Consider the following 27,468-nt stretch of genomic DNA (forward strand, 5'->3'; position numbering starts at 1 on the left):
AGTAGTGGATATATATGTATCAGATAAAGTAGACTTCTGAGCAAAGAAAATTACTAGCGAGAAAGGAGGACATTACATAATGATAAAAGAATCAATCCACCAGGAACACATACTGATCCTAAAGGTGTTCACATTAAACAACAAGATCACAAAATATGTGAAACAAAAATTATCGACTCAAAGAAAAATAGACACATCTACAACCAGAGTTGGGGACTTTTAAAATTCCACTTTTAGTAACTGATAGAATTAGACAGAAAATCAGCAAGGAAATGAAAGAACTCAACAAAACTATCAACCTAATTGCCATATAAAAAATTCCACCCAACAACAGCAGTACACATATTTTTCTCAAGCACCCATAAAACAGTCACCAAAGCAGCACATATACTGGGCCAGGAAACCAATTTCAACAAATTTTTAAAAGTTGAAATTATATAGAGCATATTCTCTGACCATAATGGAATCAAGCTAGAAGTCTATAACAAAGATAACAAGAATATCCACAAACACTTCGAAACTAAACATCACACTTTGAAATAACGCATATGTCAAAGAAGTCTCAAAAGAAAATTTTAAAATTATACATACACACACAGAAAACTAAAATGGAGATGAAAAGTATAGCATATCAGAACATGTACAACACAACTAATAAAGTGAACAGAATCAAATTCATGAGTAAAACTTTCTATTGGAAACATCAAATGCATCCATTAGAAAAGAGGGAAATGCTTCCACTAGAAAAGACAGAAGTTCTCAAATATATAATCTAAGAATCACTATATTGTACACCTGAAACTAACATTACACTGTATGTTAGCTAACTGGAATTTAAATGAAAACTTAAATAAAGTTCTAAGTTCTTACCTCAAGAAATTAGAAAAAGGAGAGTAAAATAAATCTAAAACAAGCAGAAGAAATACGACAGATAAAAGCAGAAATCAATTAAAAACAAAAAAATGTAAAAAAAGAATAAAGAAAATTTATGAAACAAAAACCTGGCTCTTTATAAACATCAACAAATTTTATAAATCTATAGCAAGAATTAAAAGGATAAAAAGAAGACAGAGATTAACAATATCAGGAATGAAAAAGGGAATATCACTACAGATCCTCTAGCCATCAAAAGAATATTAAGGTATTACTATAAACAATAACCCCCAAATTTGACAACTTAGGATAGAGTTGCTTGAAAACCATGAACTATGAAACCTCAACCAAGATAAAATAAATAACTTGAGCAGTCTTATAAAAGGCATAGAATCTGTGATTTAAAAGCTATCTAAAACAACAAAAGTCTCCAGGATTAGATGGTTTCACTGAAGAATTCTACCAGACATTTAAAGATGAATTAATCAATCTCTTCCAGAAAATAAAAGATAAGGAACCACTTCTCATTAACACAATACCTACACCAGTCAAAAACATAACAAAAATAAGAAACTACACACCAATACCTCTCAATAATTTAGACAGAAAAACCCTCAACAAAATATTAGCAAATAAGACCTAGTAAACATATATAATATACTAAGACCAAGTGGGATTTATTCTAGGGGTACAAGTCTGGTTCAGTTTTTTTTTAAATTAATCAGTATATTCCGCCATATATGCAGGATTAAGGAGAACAATTACATTACATCAAAGGACAAAGAAAAAACATTTAACAAAATCCATCATCCATTCATGATAAAAACTCAGCCAACTAAGATTAGAGGTGAACTTCTTCAACTTGATACAGAACATCTACCAAAAAAAAAAAAAAAAAAAAAAAAACAACCAACCTTAGAGCTGATGTTACACTTAATGCAGTGTAAGAATGAATGCTTTCCCTCTAAGACTGGAAATAGGGCAAGAATGTACACTCTCACCACATTTAATCAACATATTACTGGAAGTTCTAGTCACTACAGCAAAGCAAAAAAAAAAAAAAAAAAAAAAGTATACATGGTAAAGAAAAAAGAAAATTGTCCATATTTGCAGATACCATGATTGTCTGCATTTCTATATGCTAACAATGCCTTTCTGTATACTAACAATGAGCCTGTGGAACCAAAATTAAAAACACAATATCATTTACAAATGCTCCAAAAAAAATAAAATACCTGAGTATAAATCAACAAAACATGAACAAGCTCTATATGCTGATAATTACAAAATGCTGATGAAAGAAATCAAAGAAGACCTAAATAAATGGAGAGATATACTGTGTTCATGAATTGGAAGACTCAACATAGTGAAGATGTTAATTCTCCCCAAATTGATACACAGGTTAATTTAATTCCTATCAAAATCTGACCAAGATGTTTTGTAGACACAAGCTTATTCTCAATTTTATATGGAAAATAAAGAAACTAGAACTAATATAATCTTTTTTTTAAGAATTTATTTATTTTAGGTGTCTGGGTGGCTCAGTTGGTTAAGCGACTGCCTTGGGCTCCGGTCATGATCCCTGAGTCCCAGGACTGAGTCCCTCATCAGGCTCCCAGCTCCACAGGGAGTTGGCTTCTCCCTCTGACTTTCTCCCCTCTCATACTCTCTCTCTCTTTCTCAAATGGATAAATAAAATCTTTTTTAAAAAATTTATTTATTTTATTTTAGAGAGAGTGTGTGTGAGTTGGGGGCAGGGCAGAGGGAGAGGGAGAGAATCTCAAGCAGACTCGGCACTGAGCCCAGAGCCCAACATGGAGCTCAACCTCATGACCCTGAGCTGAAACCAAGAGTTGGATGCTTAGCCAACCAAGCCACCCAGGTGCCCTAAAACAAACTTTAAAAAGAATAAAATAGGAGGAATCATCCTACCTTTCATATAAAGGCCTGCCAAATTCCTGTAGTAATCAAACTGTGTGGGACTGGTGGAAAAATAGACACATGGATAAATGGAACAGAATAGTGAACACTAAAATAAACCAACACAAATGTGCCCAACTGATTTTTGACAAATGTGCAAAAGCAATACAATGAAGGGAAGGTGGTCTTAAATAAATGGTGCTGGAGCAACTGAACATTTATAGGCAAGAAATGAACTTTGACCTAAGTCCCACACCTTATTAAAAAAAAAAAAATCAAGACAAACAGAATCGTTCTTAAGTGTAAAACATAAAAACTTTTAGGAAAAACGAAACAGAACAAAAAAACGTAGAGGAAAATCTTTGGGATTTATGGCCAGGCAAAGAGTTCTTAGACTTGACAAAAGCATGATTTATAGAAAGAAAAACTGCTACATTAAATCTCATCAAAGGTAAAAAGTTTTGTTCTGCAAAAGACCTTGAGAAGAGGATAAAAAGACTGGGAGATAGTATTTACAAACCACATATCCTGAAAAGAACTAGTATTGAGAGTACACAAAAAATTCTCAAAACTCAACACTAGAAAACTCAACATTTCAACTAGAAAATGGACAAAAGATATAAATAGGCACTTCTCCAAAGAGAATATACAGATAACAAATGAGCACAATATTAAGGACTGAAAAGGTCCCTCCAAAATTTGTATGTTGAAGCCCTAATTGCCAGTGTGACTGTATCTGGAGACAGAGTCTTTACAGAGGTAATTAAAGTTAAATGACACCATGAGGGTGGGGCCCTAATCTCATAGCACTGGTATCCATGTAAGAAAATGAGAAGACACCAGAAATCTCTCTCTCCAAATGAACAGAGAAGAGGTCGTGTGGGGACACAGTGTGCAGGTAGCTATCTAAAAGTCAGGAAAAGGGGCACCCGGTGACTCAGTCCTTAAGCGTCTGCCTTTGGCTCAGGTCACAATCCCAGGGTCCTGGGATTAAGCCCTACATCACTGGGCTCCCTAATCCTCGGGAAGCCTGCTTCTCCCTCTCCCACTCCCCCTCCTTGTGTCCCTCTCTCGCTGTATCTCTGTCAAATAAATAAATAAAATCTTTTTAAAAATAATAATAAATAAATCAAAGTCAGGATAAGAGGCCTTGTCAGAAATCAAGCACTTGATCTTGGATTTCTACCCTCCAAAACTGTGAGAAAATAAATTTCTGTTGTCCAAGCCACACAGTCTGTAGTATTTTATTATGGCAGCCCTGGCAAACTAATACACACATGATGTTTAACATCATGAGCCATTAAGGAAATGCAAATTAAAACTGTGATGAGGTCCCACTACACACCACTCAGAATAGCTAAAACAAAAAAATAGTTGACATCAAATGCTGGTGAATGTGGAAAAACTGGATGACTCATATACTCCTGGTGAAAATAAAATGGTACAACCACACTGGAACATTATTTGGAAGTTTCTTATAAAGCCAAACATGCAAAAAAATAAATACCAAAAAAGTAAATAAATATATAAATAATAAAACTAAACATGCAATTACCCTATAAGCCAGCAACTACACTCTGAACATTTACTCAGAGAAACAAAACTCATGTTCACACAAAAACCTGTTTATAAATATTCACTGCAGCTTCTTTTGTAACAAGGAAAAGCTGAAAATAACCAACATGTCCTTCAGTGAATGCTTGTTGTAAACAATGAAACAAAATGTGGTACATCAATACAATGTAATACTACTCAGCAATAAAAAAGAATGAACTAGTAATATACACAACTTGGATGCATCTCCAAAGAATTATGCTGAGTGAAAAGGCTATCCCAAAAGACTCATATTCTATGATTCCATCTATATGACATTCTTGAAAGGACAAAATTATAGAAATGGTGGCTGCCAAGAGTCATGAACGGAGGTAGGAAAGGGTAATTATGGCTATAAAGAGCAACATGAGGAATCCTGTGGTAATGAAACTGTCCTGCATCTTGACTATATTGGTCAATATCTTCATTGTGATGTTCTATTATAGTTTTACAAGCTGTTACCAACTGGAGGAAACTGGGTAAATAGTACACAGGATCTCCATTATTTATTACACTGCATGTGAATCTATCATTACCTCAAAATTAAAGTTTAATGTAATAAATTCATTCAATTCTAAATACAAATATTTCTGATCAATAGTCTGCCATTATGGTTCTTGAATTCTCTGAAATACCCAGCTGTGATCAGTATGCTACTCCATGATGACTAAAGGTAAAACATGCTAGATGTCATTCTGATCAGTTGGTGAGAACCATAAGCTTAAACTAATAGTTTTGATAAACTTAAAATCAATAGAATACCCTAGTAGTGATAATAATAATATATTTAGCTATACAGCATCAATCTGTCTACAAACACAGAATCTCCTTGTGGCTATTCCTTTCCAGAGGAACTCTGAAGTAGACCTTCCCAGAGGAGCCCCAAAAGATATTTCTGCCACAATGTCACATTGGCAGCTCACTAATAGATGATGACAGACACCAAAGGAATTGATATAGAAGTAATAGCATTAATGTATTATAAGCAGAAAGTCAAGGTTAGAAAATGTTATTTGAAACCTATACTTTTTTTTTAAGTTTCAGACACTCATAATTTTCCGTTTATTTCCTTTGTCTGCTATGTCCTGTTCTTCCTCTTGGTGTGTCTATACTTTGATTGGTTTCATGAGACTTAATGATTCCAGTTGTAAACATCTATAGAACATGAAAAGAATAAAAATTTTTAAAGTATTAAGTCACATTTTCAAATGCCAGCTTAAGACCTCTGGTTTCCAGTCAGGAATGTAAGGAGCTTAGAAGTCAATAGGCTACCCTAACAATAAGTAAAAAGATGAACAAAGTGAAAATGAACAGCTCTTGCTAGATTTGTCAGAGAAGTGAGGGCCTAAAGCAAACCACTGCCCCCAAAACTGGAGATAAGGGTAGATACAAAGAAGTACAACTTTTCAGAGAGAATCCCAGAGAAACCTTCATGGGAACCAATGCGAGGAAACAAAAACCTGAATTGTAACTTGCAAATGACTAGAAACTCACTGTGGACAAGTCTGAGAGATAAAAACTCTAGGGGAACACCATGTTTTTCTGAGTTTTACATCCAGGAGCCTTATCAGATCCTCAAAGTGAAGATTAGAGAAAAATCCACTTGTGCCTCTGACAAACAGAAGGGAAAGTAAATATGTTGAAAAATACCAGAGCTTTGTATTCTGTTTAACAAGGCCTGCTCTCAGGAGAAACTATCTTATTAGAGTTTAACCTGCTGGAGTTTTATCAGAGCTCAACTAACCTGGCAAAGGAAAATACCCAGATCCATTCTAGCCATCCTGACCCACATAAGGGTGGAAGTGAGGAGGGGTAAGGCTCTGGCAACTAAGGAACATCTGTGAACTTCACAATGCAGAGGCATAGGCTTACTACAAGACTGAGGTCCAGTCACAGGACCATTGAACACCTCCCCTCATCTCCCACCCATCACATTGCCACTGCATTACTAAAGATCCATTTAGAGCAATTCCTTTTACCAAGTACATTATATCCACCTTTCAAAAAATTGCAAGGCATTATTAAAAGGAAAAAAGAAAAAGTTTGATGCGACTGAACAAGCATCAGAACCAGAAGCAGATATGGCAAGAATGTTAGAATTATCACACTAGGAATTTTTTTTAAGACCTTATTTATTTATTTGACACAGAGAAAGAGAGCATGTACACAATCAGGCAGAGCAGCAGGCAGAAGGAGATTTCCAGCTGAGCAGAGAGCCCAACATGGGGCTCAATCACAAGACCCTGAGATCATGACCTAAGCTGAAGGCAGACACTTAACTAACTGAGCCACCCAAGGGGCCCTGAGACTAGGAACTTTTCTAAAACTATAATTACTATGAACAGAGTTTAATGGAAAAAGTAGACAACACACAAGACATGTGGATAAGTAAGCAGAGAGATGAAACTTCCAAGAAAGAATCAAAAAGAAATGTTAGAGATCAAAAACATTGTAACAAAATGAACAATGCTTTCAATGGGCTTATTAGTACACTAGACATCATTTAAGAAAAAATCTCTGAGCTTGAACATATGACAATGGAACAGAAAAGCTTCTAAAACTGAAAAGCAAAGTGAAAAAAAATGAAAAAGAAAGAGAATATTCAAGAACTTTGGGACAACTATAAAAGGTATAACATATACATAACAAGAATAAAAGAAAAAGAAATAAAGGAAAAGAAGAATTGTTTGAGATGATGACTGAGAATTCTTTCCAAATTAATGTCAGATACAATACCACAGATCCAAGAACCCCAGAGTATACCAAGCAGGATAAATGCCACCACCTCCTAAAAAAACCCAATATGTAGGTATATCATCTCTAAACTATAGAAAATCATGACTAAAGAAAAAAGTCTTGATAGAAGCCAGAGGATAAAAATACCTTACCTGTGGCACCTGGGTGGCTCAGTAGGTTAAGTGTCTGCCTTCAGCTCAGGTCATGATCCCAGGGTGCTGGGATGGAGCCCTGCAACGGGCTCCTTACTCAGTAGGGAGCCTGCTTCTCCCTCTTTCTCTGCCTATTGTTCCCCCTGCTTGTGCTCTTTCTTTCTGTCAAATAAATAATTAAAAAAAAAACAAACAAACACCAGAAATGACAAAAGGAAACAAAACAAAACAAAACCCCACCTTACCTATATAGGAACAAAGATAAGTCTTCTATACAACCTCTCCTCAGAAATCATGCAAGCAAAAAAAAGAGAAAAAGAGTGGAATGAAATACTTGCAGTTTGAAAGAAAAAAAAATTAACATAAAACTCTGTACCCTATAAAATTATCCTTCCAAGGTGAAAGAGAAATAAGACTTTCTCAGAAAAACAAAACTTGAGGGTATTTGCCTGCCAGTCAACATGCTTTTGCAAGAAATGTTAAAACACTTCTTCAGAAAAAAGTAAAAGAATACAGAACAGAAACTCAAGTCAACATAAAGCAAGAGCATCAGAGAAGGACTAAGTGAACGTAAATTAAAAACTTTTCCTTGTTTTTAATCTAATAAGCAACAATTCATTCAAACTAATAATTGAGCAATAATGTATTTGATTATGTGTGCTTTTAAAAATATATATGGATATTTATGTATGCCTAATTAAAAGTGAATTGAGGGTACCTGGGTGGCTCAGTTGGTTACGTGTCTGCCTTCAGCTCAGGTCATGATCACAGGGTCCTGGGATCCAGCCCTGCATCAGGTTCCCTGCTCAGCAGGGAGTCTGCTCCTCCCCTCCCTCTGCTTCCCTCTGCCCTACCCCGGCTTGTGCTCACTCTCTCTCTTGTTCTTTCTCTCTCTTGCTCTCTCAAATAAATAAAATCTTTTTAAAAAAGTAAAATGAATGATAGCAATGGTATAAGAAATAGGAGGAAGGAATCACAAATATTTCATTATTATAAGGTACTTACACTACCCATGAAGCAGTATAGTGTTAATCTGAAAGCAGACCTAGTAAATTCTAGGGCAACAACTTTAAAAAGTTTTAAAAAAATCCCAGATATTCTAAGAGAAAATGGAATTATATAATATGTTCAATTCCATAAAAGGTAGAAAAAGTGTGGAAGACAAAAATAAGAACAAAGAACAAGAGTAATAAAAATGGTAGATCTGGACCTAACTATATCAGTCATTACTTTGAATGTCAGTGGTCGAAATCCATTCATTAAAAGACAGATTGTCAGAGTCTATCAAAAAACAAAACCCAAATATACTTGTCTGCAAGAAACCCATTTTAAATATAAAGATCCAATAGATTAAAAATAAAGCAGTGGAGAAAGACGTACCATGCTAGCACTAATCAAAAGAAAGTGAGAATGTACATATTAGTTTCAGACAGAAAAGACTTCAGAGCAAAGTAGTTACTAGAGTTAAAAAGAGGTATAACATAATGATAAAAGGGGTCAAAACCTCAAGAAAACATAATAATCCTTAACAAGAGAGTCTAACAACAGAGTATCAAAATATGAGGCAAAAGCTTATAGAATTACAAGAATAGATAAATCCACAATTATAGTTGAAGACTTTGTAAAAAATGGACAGATCCAGCACATAAAAAATCAATAAGAACATAGTCGAACACAACAGCATCATCAATCAACTGATATAATTGACATTTATGGACTACCTCATCCAAAAACAGAATATACATTTTTTTCACGCTCACATGGAACATTCACCAAGACAGACCATATTCTGGGCCATAAAACACATCTTAACAAATTTAAAAGAATAAAAATCATACAGTGTCTGTGCTCAGACCAAAAGGAAATTAAACTAGAAATCAAACAGAGCTAGGAAATCCCAAAATACTTGGAGATGAAAAAATAACATATGGGTCACAGAAGAACTCACAAGAGAAGCTTAAAAATACTTTAAGTGAAAATGAAAGTACAATTTACTGAAATTTGTAGCATGCAAATCTATATGATCACCCGTATAGAAAATATGAAAGAATCAACAAAAAAACTCCCAGAACTAGTAAGTGATTATAGCAAGGTTGCCAGATACAAGGTGAACATTCAAGAGTCAATTTCTTATATACTACAAACACATGGAATTTGAAATTAAAAACAGATTACCATTTACATTAGTACCCCCCCAAATGAAATACTTGGACACAACCCTAAGAAACTCTAACAAAATCTGTACAAGATCTAAATAAGAAAATAAAATGTAGATAATCCAGCTTAGAAATGGGCAGAAGTCATAAATAGACATTTTTCCAAAGAAGAAGAACAGATGGCCAACAAACACATGAAAAGATACTCAACATCACTCATCAACAGGGAAATATAAATCAAAACCATGATGAGATACCACATTATACCTGTCACAATGGTTAAATTAACAACACAGGAAACAACAGATGTTGGGGAGGATGCCGAGAAAGGGGAACCCCCTTACGCTGTTGGTGAGAATGCAAACTGGTGCAGCCATTCTGGAAAATAGCATGGAAGTTCCTCAAAAAGTTAAAAATAGAACTACTCTATGACCCAGCAACAGCACTACTAGGTATTTACCCAAAGGATACAAAAACAAAAACAAAAACAAAAACCCAGATTCAAAGGGGTACATGCATCCCAATGTTTACAGCAGCATTATCAATAATAGCCAAACTATGGAGAGAGCCCAAATCCCATCGGCTGATGAACAGATAAAGATGATGTGGGAGATATATATATCTATATCTATCTATCTATCTATCTATCTATATGAAATCATTTGTGGAATTTAAGGAACAAAACATAAAGGAAGTAGGGGGGAAGAAAGAGAGGGAAACAAACCATAAGAGACTCTTAACAATAAAGAACAAACTGAGGGTCAATGGTGAGAGGTGGGTGAGGGATGGGCTAAACAGAGGATGTGTATTAAGGAGAGCACTTGTGATGAATATTGGGTGTTATATGTAAGTGATGAATCACTAAATTCTAAATATTACACTATATGTTAACTAACTAAAATTTAAATAAAAATTCGAAAGAAAGAAAAAAGAAAACAAAGAATAAGTAAATAAATTGAGAGATATTCCATGTTTTGGACAGGAAGACTCAGTATATGAAGATATCAATTCTTCCCAACTTGATGTGCAGATTTAATTCAATATCAATTAAAATTCCACAAGTTATTTTGTGGCTATGAAAAAAATGGATTCTGAAATTTACAAGGAGAGACAAAAGACCTAGAACAGCCAATTCAATATTGAAGGAGGAAAAAAAAATTTGGATTGACACTACCTGGCTTCAAATTTACTATAAGCTACAATAATTAAAATAATGTAGTACTGGTAAAAGAACAAAGATTAATAGAACAGAATAGAGAGTCCAGAAACAGATCTACATAAATATAGTCAACTGCTCTTTGACAAAGGAGCAAAGGCAAACACAATGGAGAAAAGAAAGTCTCGTAAACATAGCATGCTGAAAGTAACTAGAAGACATCCACATGCAGAAAAACAAACAAACAAAAAAACCCAGACCTTACAACCTTCACAAAAATTAACTCAAATGTATCACAGACCTAAATATAAAATACAAAACTAGAAAACTAGAAAATGACAGGAGAAAAGTTTGATTACCTTGGTTATGGTGATAACTTTTTTAGATACAACACCAAAGACAAGTTTCATGAAATAAACAATAAGATGGACTTCATTAAATTTAAATATCTGCTCTGCTAAAGAAAATGCCAAGAGAATTAGAGGACAAAGCCACAGACTTGGAGAAAATACTTGCAAAAAACATATCCAATAAAGAAGTATTATCAAAAATATACAAGGAACTTTTAACAACACTAAGAAAACAATCAATCTGATATAAAAATGGGCAAAAGGGCTGGGGTACCCCCACTGACACAGCTGGTTAGGCATCAGTCTCTCAGTTTTCACTCAGGTCAAGATCTCAGGGTCATGAGATAGAGCCCCACATTGGGCTTCAAGCTCAGTATGGGGGCTGCTAAAACTCTCCCTCTGCCTCTCCCCACCCACAAACACATAAATAAATAAATAAATCTTTTTTAAACAATGTGGGGCGCCTGGGTGGCGCAGTCAGTTAACCGTTTAACTCTTGGTTTCAGCTCAGGTTGTGATCTCGGGGTCCTAATATCAAGCCCCGAGTTGGGCTCCATGCTTAGTGTGGAGTCTGCTTGAGATTCTCTCTCCCTTACCATACCCCTCCCACTCATGATCTTTCTCTCTCTCTCTAAAATAAATACATCTTTTTAAAAATGGGCAAAAGACCTAAACAACACCTTATCAAAGAAGAACAAATAACAAGCATTTGAAAAGATGTTCAACATTATATGTCATCAGGGAAATGAAAATTAAAACCACAATGAAATACTACTACACACCTATTAGAATGGCCAAAATCCAAAACACCAACACCACCAAATTCTGGTGAGGATGTTCTCACTCATTGCTGCAAGGAAAGCAAATTGATAGAGCCACTTTGAAAGACAATGTGGCAGTTTCTTACAAAATTATACATACTCTTACCATATGATCCAGGAATCAAATTCTTGGGTATTTATTAAATAGAGCTGAAAATGTAGGTCCATACAAAAACCTGCACATGAATATTTATGGCAGCTTTACTCATAATTGCCAAAACTTGGAAGCAATCAAGATGTCCTTCAGAAGGTGAAAGGAGAAATAAACTGTGGTGCATCCAGACAATGGAATATTATTCAATGCTAAAAGAAATGCGCTATCAAGCCATTAAAAGACATGCAGGAAACTTAAATGCTTAAATACTTACTACTAAGTAAAAGAACTTGAAAAGGCTATATATTGTATGATTGTATATATGACATTCTGGAAAAAAACAAAACTATGAAGAGAGCAAATGAAACAGTGGTTGCCAATCCTTAAGAGGGAGGGAAGGATGAATCAGCAGAGCATGGAGGATTTTTGTTCTCATGAACGGGATTAGTGTCCTAAAAGAGACCTTGGAGAGCTCTCTTGTCTCTTCTACCTTGTAAGGACATAGCAAGAAGACAGCTATTTATGAACCATGAAGGGGTGGGAGGAGCTACCCTTCCAAATACACCAGCATCTTGATCTTGGACTTCCCAGCCTCCAGAATTGAGAGAAATAAAAAAATAATGTTGTTTATAACCATCCAGTCTATGGTACTTGTTATATCTGCCCAAATGGACCAAGACATGAATAGTATAAAACAGAAAAAAAAAATAGTATAAAACAGAGAGTCCAGAAATTTACTAGAATAGAAATTAGTATGTGGCATTTCAAATCAAGGGAGAAAGAATAAAGGATATAAAAAAATAACATTGGGACAACAAGTCACACATTTAGAAAACAAAAATAAACATGAAATTATAAATCCATCAGACAAAAATTAATTCCAAATAGATTAAAAAATTAACTAAAGGGGCATGTGGGTGGCTCAGTGGCTTAAGCCTCTGCCTTTGGCTCAGGTCATGATCTCAGGGTCCTGGGATCAAGCCCCACATCAGGCTCTCTGCTCAGCAGGGAGCCTGATTCCTGCTCTCTGTCTCTCTGCATGCCTCTCTGCCTACTTGTGATCTCTGTCAAGCAAATAAATAAAATTTTTTAAAAAGTTAACTAAAACATCAATGCTATAATAATTTTAAACACATGTTGGTTTTTCAACTGGGCTAAATCTAGGTTATTGTTAATCAGGTAAGTTTCTGTTGTTCACAACCAAGAGAACTTGACACAGAACCCTGATCAGAATTTGGCATGGAATAGTAAACAAACAAACAATCGATGCAGAAAAAACACAATGAACAAAAAGATAAGCAACCATGAGAAAATATTAGCAACATATATAAACAAAGTATAATATCCATGTTATATTAAAAACTCCTATAGATAAAATTAACCTAATAGAAATTTGGACAATAGATATGAACAAATAATTAATAGAGGAAGAAATATAAATGTTTAATAAAAACATATGAAAAAATGTTCAACATCATTAGCAATAAAGAAACACAAATTAAACACCAAAGAAGTAACTTTTTTGACTCAAGAAAAAAGCAAAAATTTGATGGGATGCCTGGGTGGCTCAGTCAGTGAAGCATTCAACTCTTGATTTTGGCTCAGGCCGTGATCTTAGGGTCATGAGATCAAGCCCTGCATCAGGCTCCAAAATAGGCATGGAGCCTGCATGGGATTCTCTCTCTTCCTCTACATCTGCCCCTCTCTCCCCTTAAAAAAAAAGTAAAAATCTGAAAAACTCTAATATTAACAACAAGTAGGAAAATGGCCACTTTATAAACAATTGGCCAAATAAAAATTAACACTATCTTCTCAAAGGACAATTTGGTATAACATTTATTAGAATTTTAAATTGACTTTTCCTTTCTTTCAGCAACTTCATGTCTAGGAATTTATCCCACAGAAAATATACATACACAAGAATATAAATATAGGTACTGTCTGTAATAAGTATTGGAAATAATCTAAATGTTGAAAAGAAAAACAGTTAATTATAGCATATTCTTAGTAAGGAAAATGTAACAGATAAAAAGATAAATCTATATATATTAACACAGAACAATTTTCAATATATATAAATTAAGTGGCAAAAGTCACAGAATGATATATTTACTATATTGCTTATATTAAAAACTGGCCTATTAAAAGATAAAGGTTTTTAAATTATGTGTCTTATATAATACATTAGATATCTTAAAGAAATATATCTATAATGAGGGTAAAGGAACAACAAAGGACCTAGAAAGATATACACCAAGCCATTAAAAGCAATTTTATCTCCAGTAAGAAGAAATCAGAATAAAAAGGGAACTCTTGCCTTTTCTTCTATATACTTCTTTTATTTTGTGTATTTATATATGACTTATATAATGTAATATGTTATTAAAGAAGGAAAATGTAAATACGGCAAAGCAAAAGAATTTCTGCTCTGACAGGCAAAAATCCTCCAACTCTAAAATTTTAAACTGAATATTCAAACTTTTTATTTTTCTACCCAAATATTACAAAATACTTTATTATTCAGATTTGAAATTCAAGAAACTGTAACAAAATTTTCTTAGTAATAGTCTAAGAACTATCCGGTTCAATGGAGATTTAATGTAATTACAAAAAGGTATAATAAAATGTAATTGAAGTTCTTAATCCTAGGAGATCTAACAAAGTTCCTACTTTTACAAAGACATGATACTCATTACCTTCATTAATTCAAGATTTACTAACATCAACTGTTGATATTTTAAATGGAGAAATATTCACTTATAAAAAAGGAAAAGCCATAAAATACCAGCAAAACCCTTCTACAGAAGTGTCTGTATAAAACCACTGAGGTGTCTTTAAGCAGACTAAATTGCTTAATTTATTGATTCAACAGCATCAGGAACCCATTCTTCAATTTTATTCAAATTTCAGTGATTTAGAATCATGTACCAATATTAATGTTTTGGCATCCTTTTCAAAACATGAAAACCTTATTCTATAAATTTAAATGTTTGAGGCCATTTAAAAACAATATCAAGTATCAAAAACTACCAAAATTCACCTGGTTTTTGCTAGACAAATCTTCCTAATGATAAAATTAGGATATACATCTGGGGAAAATTAAAACTTGACCCATCTCACCACATAATTACTGAATTAACTGATTTCTAATTATTTAAATACATGTCTTAAAGAAATGCTCAAACTATAGTAATTATATTTAATAATTATTAATAATAAAATGAACTCAAATATATTAAATTGTAACATAACTGATACAGAGAAATTTTAGAAAAACATTCAAAGTCTATTTCTTTCCTGTACTTTTCTTTCAAACTAAATAAATGACAGAAGAGAATAATAGACTCTAACCTTTCTGTTTTGGATTCATTGTCAATTTTGTGCTGTTCAAAATCTTGACTAAGAGACCGTAGCTTTTCTTGAAGTCTCTTTTCACGGTCTACACTTCCTTGATAAAATTTCATCTCTTTTTCCATCGCCTTCACTTTTTCTTCCATAGCCTTAAACTCGTGAAGGATCAGATAGCTGACTCCACAGTACTTACAAACTTTTTCTTCAGGAGACATCTAGAAAACAGACAGACATACATACATTGAAAGGGTATTTTTTAAATTCTGAAAAGCAAAGTTCCACTGAAGATGTCATTGCAACTATGCCAGTCAGCTGAAGTAAATGTACACTGGACTATGCCACGGAGTAATAATTATGACATTGCTTACATCTGGGTAAAATTTTTAAAACTGGCATGATACCGACTCTGACACAAAATCTTGGAATTAGAAAAGGGTCTTTCAGAGTGATTATTTCTCCGCAGTATCTCTAAGAAAGATTTACCCTTGGAATATTTTCCATAAAATAAAACTAAAGATGATGAAAACATCTTTAAAATTCTTGTTTTAAGATGAGTTTTCCATGAAGTGGAGAGAAATCACTGGCCTTTTACTGCCAGCTGCATTGTGAACCTGGAGATGCTTCTTGGCTTTTTTCAGATCTTATTTTTCCTCATTTATAAAATTCTGGCATTGGACCAAATGAACTCTTAAGTTCCTGTTCAGTTTTTAACATTTTATGATTTTTACAGAATTTAGCAGAATTTATGCCAGAATTCTGTCATAAAACCACAAATAGCAAAAACATTTTGAACCCAACCTCTTTTCTCAATGTTCTTTTCCCTTCACATAGGTACGGTAGATACCTGTGGTAGATTTTCTAGATAGGGAAATGGTGACCACTGAAGTTGAATAACCAGTTGATACATGGAGACACAGGTTAAACCCAAGTCTATCTAAACCCAGCACCTACGCCTATAACCATTTATGTTATATTTATCTGCCATGTGACTGTCAGCTAAATCCTCTTCCTTCCATCAAATAAAATGTTCATACATCTCTAGTCAACATAAGAGCAGTGAAAAATGGAATTTTAAGCAAAGTCAAGAGAGAGGTACTTCTTTTTTCTGTCTCAAGTATATAAATATTCTTCAAGTAGACTACTTGTCCTGCTATTCACAAAGAATGAGAGACGGCTTCATTAAATATTTGCTCCAAGGCACTAAAATGAAAGCAACACTTGAAGGGTTACTTTTAATGCAACCTCCCTTAAGACTGTAGAAACTTCTCCCTCTCCCACTCCCTCTGGCTTGTGTTTCCTCTCCTGTCATGTCTCTGTCAAATAAATGAATAAAATCTTTTTTAAAAAATTGCTTTTAAAAAAAAGAGGGGGGTACCTGGGTGGCTCAGTCATTAAGCATCTGCCTTCAGCTCAGGTCATGATCCCAGAGTCCTGGGATCAAGCCCTGCACGTGGGTCTCTCTGCTCAGTGGAAAGTCTGCTTCTCCCTCTCCCACTCACCCTGCTTGTGTTCTCTCTCTCGCTGTGTTTCTGTGTCAAATAAATAAAATCTTTCTTAAAAATTTCTTTTAAAGATTGTAGAAACTGCTCCCATAACTAGGAGTGACACTACCTCATCTGCCTATCAGTACAATTACACAAGAGTCAGATGAAACAAACTAGTAACAAATTCTTACACAGTAACATTTTGCTCATCTAAAGTTCAATAATAAAAATTTCAAATTAAAAAACATAATACTGTGGGATACAGATGAATGACTATATCAATCATCTAACTGCCAGCAATACCAAATTTACAGATTTGTAAAATAACAAGTTTGGAAGAAATCATAAAGATAACTTGGTTCAAGCTCTGGATGGGTTCCTAAAGTCTATTCCAATCTAGTAAGTCGTTATCGTGACTCTATTTCAACATCCCAAATGATATAAGCAGCCTATCTTCTGATGGCTTTGTCTATCAGGAAATTCCTTCTCATGCTGACCCCAGATCTGCCTCCCTGGAACATCCACTGGCCCTAGACCTCCTAGAAACCATGTGGAACAACACGGAGCTCTTTCTAATACTTAAAAGCAGCTTTCAGGAACACTCCATATCTTCTCTTCTCCAGGTCAACACTTCCAGTTCCCTCAGCTGTTTCCCATATGACATGTTTTTGAATTTCTTGCTTATTCTAAATAATTTCCTCTGAACTTGTTCCAGTGTTCTATATATGTCTCAAAGTATGGTGCCCAGAATTTAATACTCCAGTGTGGTTGGTCTCACTAAAACAGAGTAAGAGAGGGCTCAAACCTCCCTCATTCTAATATCTCATAAGTAATAGCAATGGAAGTATTTTCTACTGCAACCTTAGATCACAACTGTCTTCCATATTTTCAGCAATTATATGTTAATATTATATACTACAACAGGGTTTTGTGTTAAATAAAGGCCCTATTTTTAAAAAGTACTTAGTACAAAATTATCTTTCATTATATTAATTATACCAATCTATTCCTTCCCAACTATGTCTGCTTTTTTAGAGAATCCACCTTCTACGGTACTGACTGCTCTGTTTGGTAAAATGACTAAAACTCTGTCTACCCATCCTCCCTAGCCATGGCTGATTGGGGGATGAGGATTAGATATTAGACCAAGAAGAACCAAGCCCTAAGCTGGTATAAGCCAACCAGACTTATAAGTGTTGAAGACCCAGGTATTTGGGACACCTTTAGGCAGTCTTAATAGAGAAGGATCATATGCAAGGTACAGAGTTAGCCACATTACTGGAATGAGGGAGAAAAATGAGAAGACACACAGAGACAAGATAAGACAAAGATAATGTGGATCCAGAGTAAGAGAGGAGAAAAAGAACCAATGCCCTGAGAATTCCTCACCTCAGTTCCTCTTGAGACCTAGCTGCCCTACTTGCCTTTAGGGGTCCATGCCCAATCTTCCTGCACTACTCCCCTAACCCCTTAAACTACCTATTTCTTATAACCAAAAAACTTCATTCTATTATGTAATAGGTTTTCAGATAGAAATGCAGAAAAATAAATATAATTATAAATGTCAATAAATAAATAACATATATACTTATACATAAATATCTTAGACACACATGTATTTTGAAAATAGGTGTGTCTTAGACTCAGCCTTTATTTACTGACTTTGGTATCCAGGAAATTTTAAACTTTGTGTCTTTTTCAAAACTGATTCTTATAAGTTGCTTTATTCATCCAATTCATTGATTAAAAATATTGACTATGACAAAATTGAGGAAAGAACTCCACAGCATGTCAGCACACTTGAAGAGCTGAAGGTACACTTTTCAGCTGGTTACTAAACTACCCAGTTATCTTTATACTGATTCATATCATCCTCAGGAATATTATGACAAACTTTGTCAAATGTCTTCATAAGGCCCATATTTTCTATGGCTACCACAGTTCCTAGATCTAGTAACTGAAAACAAAATGGAATGGCAGAACCCACATGCCACTTCCCTTAATGAACATAAATTTGGCTCAAGAGTTATTGCTTTCTCTAGTATATCCTCAGAAATCACCTTTTATTTTTTAAGATTTTATTTATTTATTTATTTAAAAGAGTGAGAGCTTGCATGCCTTGCATGAGTTGGGGGAGGGGCAGAAGGAGAGGGAGAGGCAGACTCCCCACTCAGCAGAGAGCCTGATGCCAGGCTGGATCCCAGGGCCCTCAAACCATGATCTAAGCTGAACACAGATGCTTATCTAACTGAGCCACTCAGGTACCCACCCCCATCACTGTCTAATAAATATATTCTAGTATATTGTCTGGGATTGAAATTGAGTTCCCTGGTTGTGATTTATGGTTATTTTACACATGGGATGGCATGTGTACGTTTTCCTCTTACTCTCTCCATGTTCTCAAAGATCACCAAGAGTAGTTCCACAATCCCATTTACTAGTTCCTGTAAATATAATTTATCTAGGTCAAGAGACCTGAACTAATTCAGAGCAGATGGGTATTTTCTTATAATTCCTTTGCTCATTGTGAGTTTTGGTTCCTTCTCATCAATTTGAAAATTATATTTCTTACTTGGAGGCACTTTCATTCTTAACCTTATGCCCATTATTCATGGTTCTTGCCCAGATTCTGGCAAAATGCCTTATCCTCATCCCAAAGAAGACTCTTGCTGGCTGGAGCCTATTTGCAGCCTGATGTACAAATCAGAAAGAGTATACATTTCACAGTTACAAAAGCTATTAGAATGTTATTCTACCACAGCCATTAAAGTGGGGTGGAGGGAGCTGAAATATATGAAGTAATACTTTTTATAGAACAAGTCTTCTAGAAGTTCAACAAAGAGAGCCCAAACATGACATTATGATCTAGGAAACAAGACAATCAAATTACAAAATAATAAGTCCATAAGAAGAGTCTCCAAATTTGGCCTAGTACAATCTGAATCACTGATTGATCTATGCTAAAAAAGGATATTGAACAAAAGTTTTCAATGTTATTAACTTGTAAATAATTTTCCATAAGTAAAACTACAATATTAAGAAATGTAATAACCCTTTTAAATTCTTAGTTTGTATGGGCTAATTACTTAGGACATTTTTGTCAAACTTGAGAAATTATTGAATACTATAATTATGTTCCCAAATGAAGTAAGTAAAAGTTATCTGTTTTTTGTGAAACATAATTTGTGCTTCATTCTTATAACTTATGTTATATCATGTCCTCATTTTGTAAGTAAAATAATGACATGCTGTCATTTTTGACAAAAGAGCTATCATTAGCAGGATGTTTTTGCTTTCTACAAGATGCACTTTGGCGGAAGCATCAACAAATACAGGATATTAAACAAACGTACAGCTCTTTAAAAATAAATTATAAAATAAACTGCTCATGTGCAGTGTTTGTACTTTAAAAATTTTGTTATTTAACATATGTTATTTTAACATAAAAATGATGCAAAATTTTTAAAAGGTTTAATTTTCAAAGTTCTTGTTTGTGCTTTATCTAGAAAAGGCACTCGAGTAACCTACTTATTGCTGCCCATCTGAGGCATTCTCTGCTCCAAAACCCCTCCCAGGCTTTTCATACTTGAATAAGGAAGAAAAAAATAGGTAAATTATTTCACAAAGGTAAGAGTGACAGCAATATAAAATGTTAACCTTTCTAAGAGGCTTTCCATTCAAAAAGATGCAGAGTGTCTAGCTAGTGAATTTCATTAGGATTGGGAGAAACACTTTAAGACAGGACAGTGTACCTCTTGAATCATTAAGTATACAGGCCACCTGACCATTTCATAATACCATCAGGACCCTTCCTTATCAATAAGTCAAACTGCTATACCACCAATTTAAAGATCAACTGGCAAAAAATATCTACAAAAACCCCTATGCCAACATTATAGGTAACAGTGATAATTTATGTGTTTTTTCCTCTAATATCAGTAGCAAGGCATTCTCTCCACTCTTATTCAACATAATGCTGGAAGTTCTAGCCAGGGCAAGAAGGCAAGAAGAAGTAAATGGTATACATACAAGAAAGAAAGAAAAAAAGAAAGAAAAGAAAAGGGAAAGGAAAAGAAAAAGAAAAGAAAACTGTCCCTATTTGAGAGGACATGATTGTCTACATAGAAAATCCCAAGAATCTACAATAAAACTAGAATAAATAAGTTCAAGCAAGATCAATAATCGAAGAATAACATACAAAAACTAATTATATTTGTACAGACTGCCAGTGAACACATGGACAGGGAAATTAAAAATACAACACCGATTGCTCAAAAAAATGAAATACTTAGGCGTAAATCTAACAAAACATATACAGTACTTATACGCTAAAAACTATAAAATGCTGATGAAAAAAAACCAAAGAAGATCCAAATATACAGAAAAACATACTGAAGACTCAAAATATTAAAAATAGCAATTGCTGGGGCGCCTGGGTGGCTCAGTGGGTTAAAGCCTCTGCCTTCAGCTCAGGTCATGATCCCAGAGTCCTGGGATCGAGCCCCACATCGGGTTTTCTGCTTGGCAGGGAGACTGCTTCCCCCTCTCTCTCTGCCTGCCTCTCTGCCTACTTGTGATCTCTGTCTGTCAAATAAATAAATAAATAAATAAATCTTTAAAAAAAATAGCAATTGTCCCCAAATTTATATATATAGGCTTAATTTAATTCTTTCAGCAAAATTTCAGCAAAATGTTTTTAAAGATATAGACGAGATTGTTCTCAAATTTATATGGAAAGGCAAAGGAACCAGAAGAGCTAAAACAATCTTGAAAAAAATGAAGTGGAAAGAATCATTTTACCTGATTTCAAGACATACTATAGCAATCAAGACTGTGTGGTATTAACAGAGTGATGGACACATAGATCAAGGGAACAGAATAGCAAACCCAGAAATAGATCTGCATAAATATGCCAAACTGATTTTTTGCAATGGTCCGAAAGCAACTCAGTGAACAAAAGACAGCCTTTTCAACAAATGGTGATGGAACAATTGGATACTCATAGATTAAAAGGAAGGAGGTAAGGAAGAAGAGAGGGAGGGAAGGGAGGGAGGGAGGAAGGAAGGGAGGAAGAGAGTGAGGGAGGGAGGGAGGAAGGAACAAATGAACAGACTTATATTAAACTCATACCGGATACAAAAATTAACTCAAAATGATTATGGACCTAAATGTAAAACATAAAAATATAATTTTAGGAAAAAAAAAAAACCTAGGAGAAAATCTTCAGGATTTTCTAGGCAAAGAATTCTTATACTTGATACCAAAAGCATAATCCATAAATGGAAAAACTGGTAAGCTGGATTTTATCAAAATCTGAAACTTTTGGGGCGCCTGGGTGGCTCAGTGGGTTAAGCCGCTGCCTTCGGCTCAGGTCATGATCTCAGGGTCCTGGGATCGAGCCCCGCATCGGGCTCTCTGCTCAGCGGGGAGCCTGCTTCCTCCTCTCTCTCTGCCTGCCTCTCTGCCTGCTTGTGATCTCTCTCTGTCAAATAAATAAATAAAAATCTTTAAAAAAAAAAAAATCTGAAACTTTTGTTCTGCAAAAGACCCTGCGAAGAGGCTAAAAAGACAAGCTATAGACTAGGGAAAAAATATTTACAAATCACATATCTGACAAAGGACTATTATCTAGATTACACAAGAACTCCCAAAACTCAACAGTTTTAAAAAAATCCAATTAGAAAATACATGGTCAAACGACATGAAGAGAGACTTCACTTAAGAAGATATATACAGACGCCAAATAAGCACATGGAAAGACATTCATCATTAGCCATTACAAAATGCAAGTTAAAACTACAATGAGGTATCACTATATACCTATCCAAAAAGCTAACATAAACACTAATGACATCAAATTCTGGTAAAGATGCAGAAAAGGTGGCTCACTCATACATTGCTGGTGAGAATGCAAAATGGGACAGACCTCTGGAAAAGTTTGACAGTGTCTTAAAAAACTAAACATGCAACTACTGTACAATTCAACTACTGTAGAAATTGTACTCTTGGGCATTTATCCCAGGAAAATGAAAACATATGTTCACATAAAAACATGCACATGAATATTTACAGCTTTATACATAATAGTCAAAAACTGGAAAAAACCCAGACGTCCTTTGACAGGTTAAACTGCAGTGCCTTCATCCCTGGAATACTTCTCAGCAGCAGAAAGGAATAAACTAATAATACATGCAACAGCCTGAATAAAGTTCCAGAGAATTACACTGAGGGGAAGAAGGAATCCCAAAAGGTTACATATTGCTTGATTCCATTTAGATAACATAATTCTTGGAGATCGATGTTTCCCAGGGGTCATGAATTAGGTGTGGGAGATGGGGTAGTGGAGGTGTGTGAAGAGGTAGGCTGAGGTGAGTGTGGCTATTAAAGGGCAACATGAGGACCCCTTGCTGTGATAGAACTGTTCTACACCCTGACTGTATTGATGTCAATATCCTGGTCATAAGACTGCAGTTTTGCCAGATATTACCACTAGGGGAAACTGGGGAAAGAAGAGGGGGCTGGGGAAGAAGAAGCTGTCATCTCTTGGTATTATTTCTTGCAACTACATGTGAATCTACAATGATCTCAAAATAAGAAGCTTACTTTTATAATAATAAAAGTAAAAATAAATCTGAAATACAGAGATTAACCCATAAAGAAATTTTATTGAGCAATTTTAAGAAATGTTGGCTTCACATATAAATTATACATGACACACTCAGTTTATATAAATATACTTCCAAAGTGTATTTCCCCCAATACCTATTTTTCCACCGGGAAACCTCACCTTAGACTCTATGACTCTCTGCAGCCAGCCAACAAAAGTATTTTGGACTTAAAAAAAAAAGGTATTTTGGACTACAGATTGACAGATGCAGAGTTTTCAAGATTCAGAGTACTATTTAAAAAAAAAAAAAAACAGGGGCGCCTGGGTGGCTCAGTGGGTTGAGCCTCTGCCTTTGGCTCAGGTCATGATCTCAGGGTCCTGGGATCGAGCCCCGCATCGGGCTCTCTGCTCAGCAGGGAGCCTGCTTCTCCCTCTCTCTCTCTCTGTCTGCCTCTGCCTACCTGTGATCTCTGTCAAATAAATAAATAAAAAATCTTTAAAAAATAAATAAATAAAAATTTAAAAATAAATAAATAAATAAATAAATAAATAACTGTTTTCCTAACGAACTATCTTGGATCACAATATTAAGTGAATAGTCTCTCCAAAAATTACAATGCTTCCTATTTCTTTTGTCATTAAGTTTTAAAACTACCACTGCTTAAAATCACAACACACATACACCCACATACAAATATCACTTTTCCAGGACGCTAGTGCTAACATTTCTATGACTATATTCTCTTTCTTTTTCTACTTTAACTCAACACCAAATCTGACCCTAGCCACAGTGGCCCAAAATGACCTGGAAAATTACGTTTTATTTTTTCTGGCAATGACAATCTGTGCTTGGAAATATAAAACTGTTATTCTGAATAAGTTTCAAAGTTCCAAAGTACTAAAATTACTTTACTGAAACAGGACAAAATGAGCTGTTACTCTAGAGAAAGGGATTGTTATCCCAGAAAGAACAGTGTGCTCTCCAGCCCTTGCAGCACCACTTCTGATTTGTAAAATAAACAACTCTGGTCTCTTTATTTTACTTTGTGTTCTGTGGTAATAAATATCTTCTGAAGCTAAAATCCTATTACAAGTGTTCATTTTGTCACCATTTAAAAAAAAAAACAAGAGATCATTTCTACTTTTGCAAAAGAACTAATTTTTCCATTAGCTTGTTGGAGTTATTTTGACTTCTGCTTATGTCCCCTAATGAAATCTGCAAAAGGAAAGTTGTTCATTGCTTCTTTTTCTAAAAACAAAAGCCCACCTGTCCCTCACATCAGTTGACATTCAGAAAGGGAATAAATAAAGAATTATTACTTTGCTGATTTAGAAGCGTTATTTTAGCTTTAAATTGTAGCAATTCTAAACTTAGACCAAGTGCATTCTTCCAGAACACTGGATGAAAATTCAAGCAAAGCTGTTGGATACTGGAGGTCAGACACAGGCAGGGGTTAGGTCAGTCTAGAGAGAGTAGATTTAGAGATACAGTCTAAGAACATTCAGAAAAGAACCACAGTCTAGCAGCAGACAAAGTGGACAAGTGTGGTCCTGCTGTCCAGCCCACGGGCCTGTTTTACATTTTCTTCCACTGAGAGATATGGATGTCTGAGGTGTGTTTTATGCTCAGTCGGAAACCATGATAAAAGGCAGAAAGAGTTAGGAATGGGAGTCAAAAAGATTATTTTATTCTTTCTAAGATTTCCTAAGAAGATGAGATCGTGGGAGCTAATTTAACAATTGTAGGCTTCTAATCAGGAAATGGGTTCTCTAACTGTAGCTGGTTGTCATCAGCGTTCTTCACACCTGTCCCCACCTTTACTTTTTCTTGCAACTCTTTCAATTACTATCGATTTTGCTATTAATAGTACAATATAGTACATTTTCACATTCTTTATCATATATCTTTCAAGGGATTTATTGACCATCTATTTCCTGATCATATAGCAAAAGTACAGAAAGAAAGAGATAGGAAAATTTCACCTTTTCTCTCCTAATTTCTACACTAACCTTCCTTGCCTACACACAAGGGGGGAAAAAAAGGAAACACAGCAGGGGCTTCTCTAGAAAGAAGAGCCAGCATAAAAACTAACACAAAAAGTTAACAGAAGAACAAATAAATAAATAAATAAATAAACCTTTGAAAAACTTGTCACCACATACTGACCAACACACCTCACGTACTTGTTTATCTAATAAAGAAATGAGCACAATTTCAAAGCCATAGTGGAAAAAATGATTTGTTTTCTTCATATTAATAATGAGATGGTTCTAGGATTGTTGAACACTAAAACGTGTATCTAAAACTAATATAACACTTGTATGTTAACCGTACTGAAATTAAAATAAAAACTTAATATAAAAAAACTGAAAAAAAAATAATGAAATGGCTCTAATCTGAAGTATTCCTATTACCATTATAAGCTATTTATCTATTTAACATGGTTCTGTACAGAATGATGTATGCAAGCTGACTAAATAGATAGACCGCCTGATCGGTGAGCAATTTAACAAGTTACATTATGGACAATCTAGAGGAATCACAGGTTGGTAAGAAGTTGTAGAAAACAAATAACTGATTTGTTCTTAGATTGTGCTTAATAGGCTGTGGCTACATGTACACATTTTCACTGCTTTTTAATCAAGTATCCAGAACAGTGTCTAGCACATAATAGGCACTTGATAAATATTTGTGGTATAAATGTATCTAACTTAGGTCTGCAAAAGTACAGAGCTGCACTTTACATTCTAAACATTCAGCAGAAAAGGGCTACAGTCAGCATAATTGTCCAGGGCCTTAGGCAGCTGAGTTTCTCTTGATGTCCCTTCTCTGCACTGTATGGACAGCTGCCTGCCATTCCTGCCATAAGAATAATTGCAGGGTGCCTGGGTGGCTCAGTGGGTTAAAGCCTCCGCCTTCGGCTCAGGTCATGATCCCAGGGTCCTGGGATCAAGCCCCGCATCAGGCTCTCTGCTCAGCAGGGAGCCTGCTTCCTCCTCTCTCTCTGCCTGCCTCTCTGCCTACTTCTGATCTCTCTCTGTGTCAAATAAATAAATAAAATCTTTGAAAAAAAAAAAGAATATAACTGCAGATTTATGAAAGGTTTGGTTTTTTATCATTTTTAAACAATTTACTTATATAGTAACTTAAACATGAGAAAAAAGCATTCTGCAACTCTTATAACAATAGTCAAAATAAATACATACTCTTTCATGTATTCAAAACATTTACATTGTTAAACATCCTCTAACTTGGCCAGCTTTTTCTCACCAGCAAGCTTCTGTTACCCTGGCCTAGCATATCCTGTTCCCATGTGTCTATAGAAATACTCTGCCTTCCAGGGCCTATTCCAGGTCTATCCCCCACATAAAGCTCCTTATGTGGACCATCCCAATACCAGGGATTCCTCCCCCTTGCCTGCTACTTCTCCATTCTCAAAGAAGATACTACTTTATATGACATTTAAACCATAAACTATCTTTTAGAGTAATTTTTTCATGTCATTATATATCCTCTTCTTTGGGATCTGCAGTGTGGGTATTATTTCTTTCAGACTATTTTGTTCTGTTTCTCTTAATCTCTACCATACCAGCCTAGCACAATGGAAGGAATTCAGTTGAGTGAGAGAGGAAGAATATACCATGTCTTCAAACATATACGAGTACCATTTCTCAGATAAATATAGCATAGCTAAGCTCTCTGTGTGCTTATTATCTCTTACATGTAACTTAAAAGGTGAAGAAAATGAAATGCAATGGTTTAAAAGGTCTTTTTCTGGGTCTTTTCCCTTCCAGCTCCTGCTAGGTTGCATTTTACATAAATCTGAAGGACACGCAGTAACATTAAGCATCAAGTTAAATCAATGGAATGATTAATGCTAACAGGCAGCCCAAAGCAATGTGCACAAAGGATAAAAGCATATCTGAGAGATGACTGCAATTTTTAATTAAAAAGTAATGGATTGGTGGTTAATTAAGAGTTGACTGTAGATTTACTAAAAAACCTCAATGATTAATGATAGTTAATGTTTGAGGTTTCAATACACAATTTGTCCATCAGTTTCAAAGAGATATTTTAAAAATTAAACTGTTAACAATGTATGCATTGCCAAACTAAATATAGGATAAATGCTTCTGCCTGAGGACAGATAGGAACTCACAGGGAGGGAAGGAGG

The 27,468-nt window shown here is 34.9% G+C and overlaps 1 protein-coding gene across 1 annotated transcript in view; it reads right to left on the minus strand.

The window, feature by feature from the left end:
- LOC111146101 (leucine, glutamate and lysine rich 1) overlaps window positions 1-19,082 on the minus strand; it is a 173,937-nt gene extending 154,855 nt beyond the window's left edge. Inside the window, exons 1-3 of the mRNA XM_022501491.1 lie at window positions 19,074-19,082; window positions 18,530-18,643; window positions 15,203-15,417 (exon numbers count right to left, since the gene is read on the minus strand). Of these exons, the coding sequence (XP_022357199.1) occupies window positions 15,203-15,417; window positions 18,530-18,643; window positions 19,074-19,082 (338 nt within the window). The remainder of the gene's footprint in view (window positions 1-15,202; window positions 15,418-18,529; window positions 18,644-19,073) is intronic.
- Between the last annotated feature and the right edge of the window lie 8,386 nt (window positions 19,083-27,468).

This window comes from Enhydra lutris, unplaced genomic scaffold (assembly GCF_002288905.1).
Source record: "Enhydra lutris kenyoni isolate GAN:26980312 unplaced genomic scaffold, ASM228890v2 scaffoldscaffold2, whole genome shotgun sequence".
Lineage (NCBI taxonomy): Eukaryota > Metazoa > Chordata > Mammalia > Carnivora > Mustelidae > Enhydra > Enhydra lutris.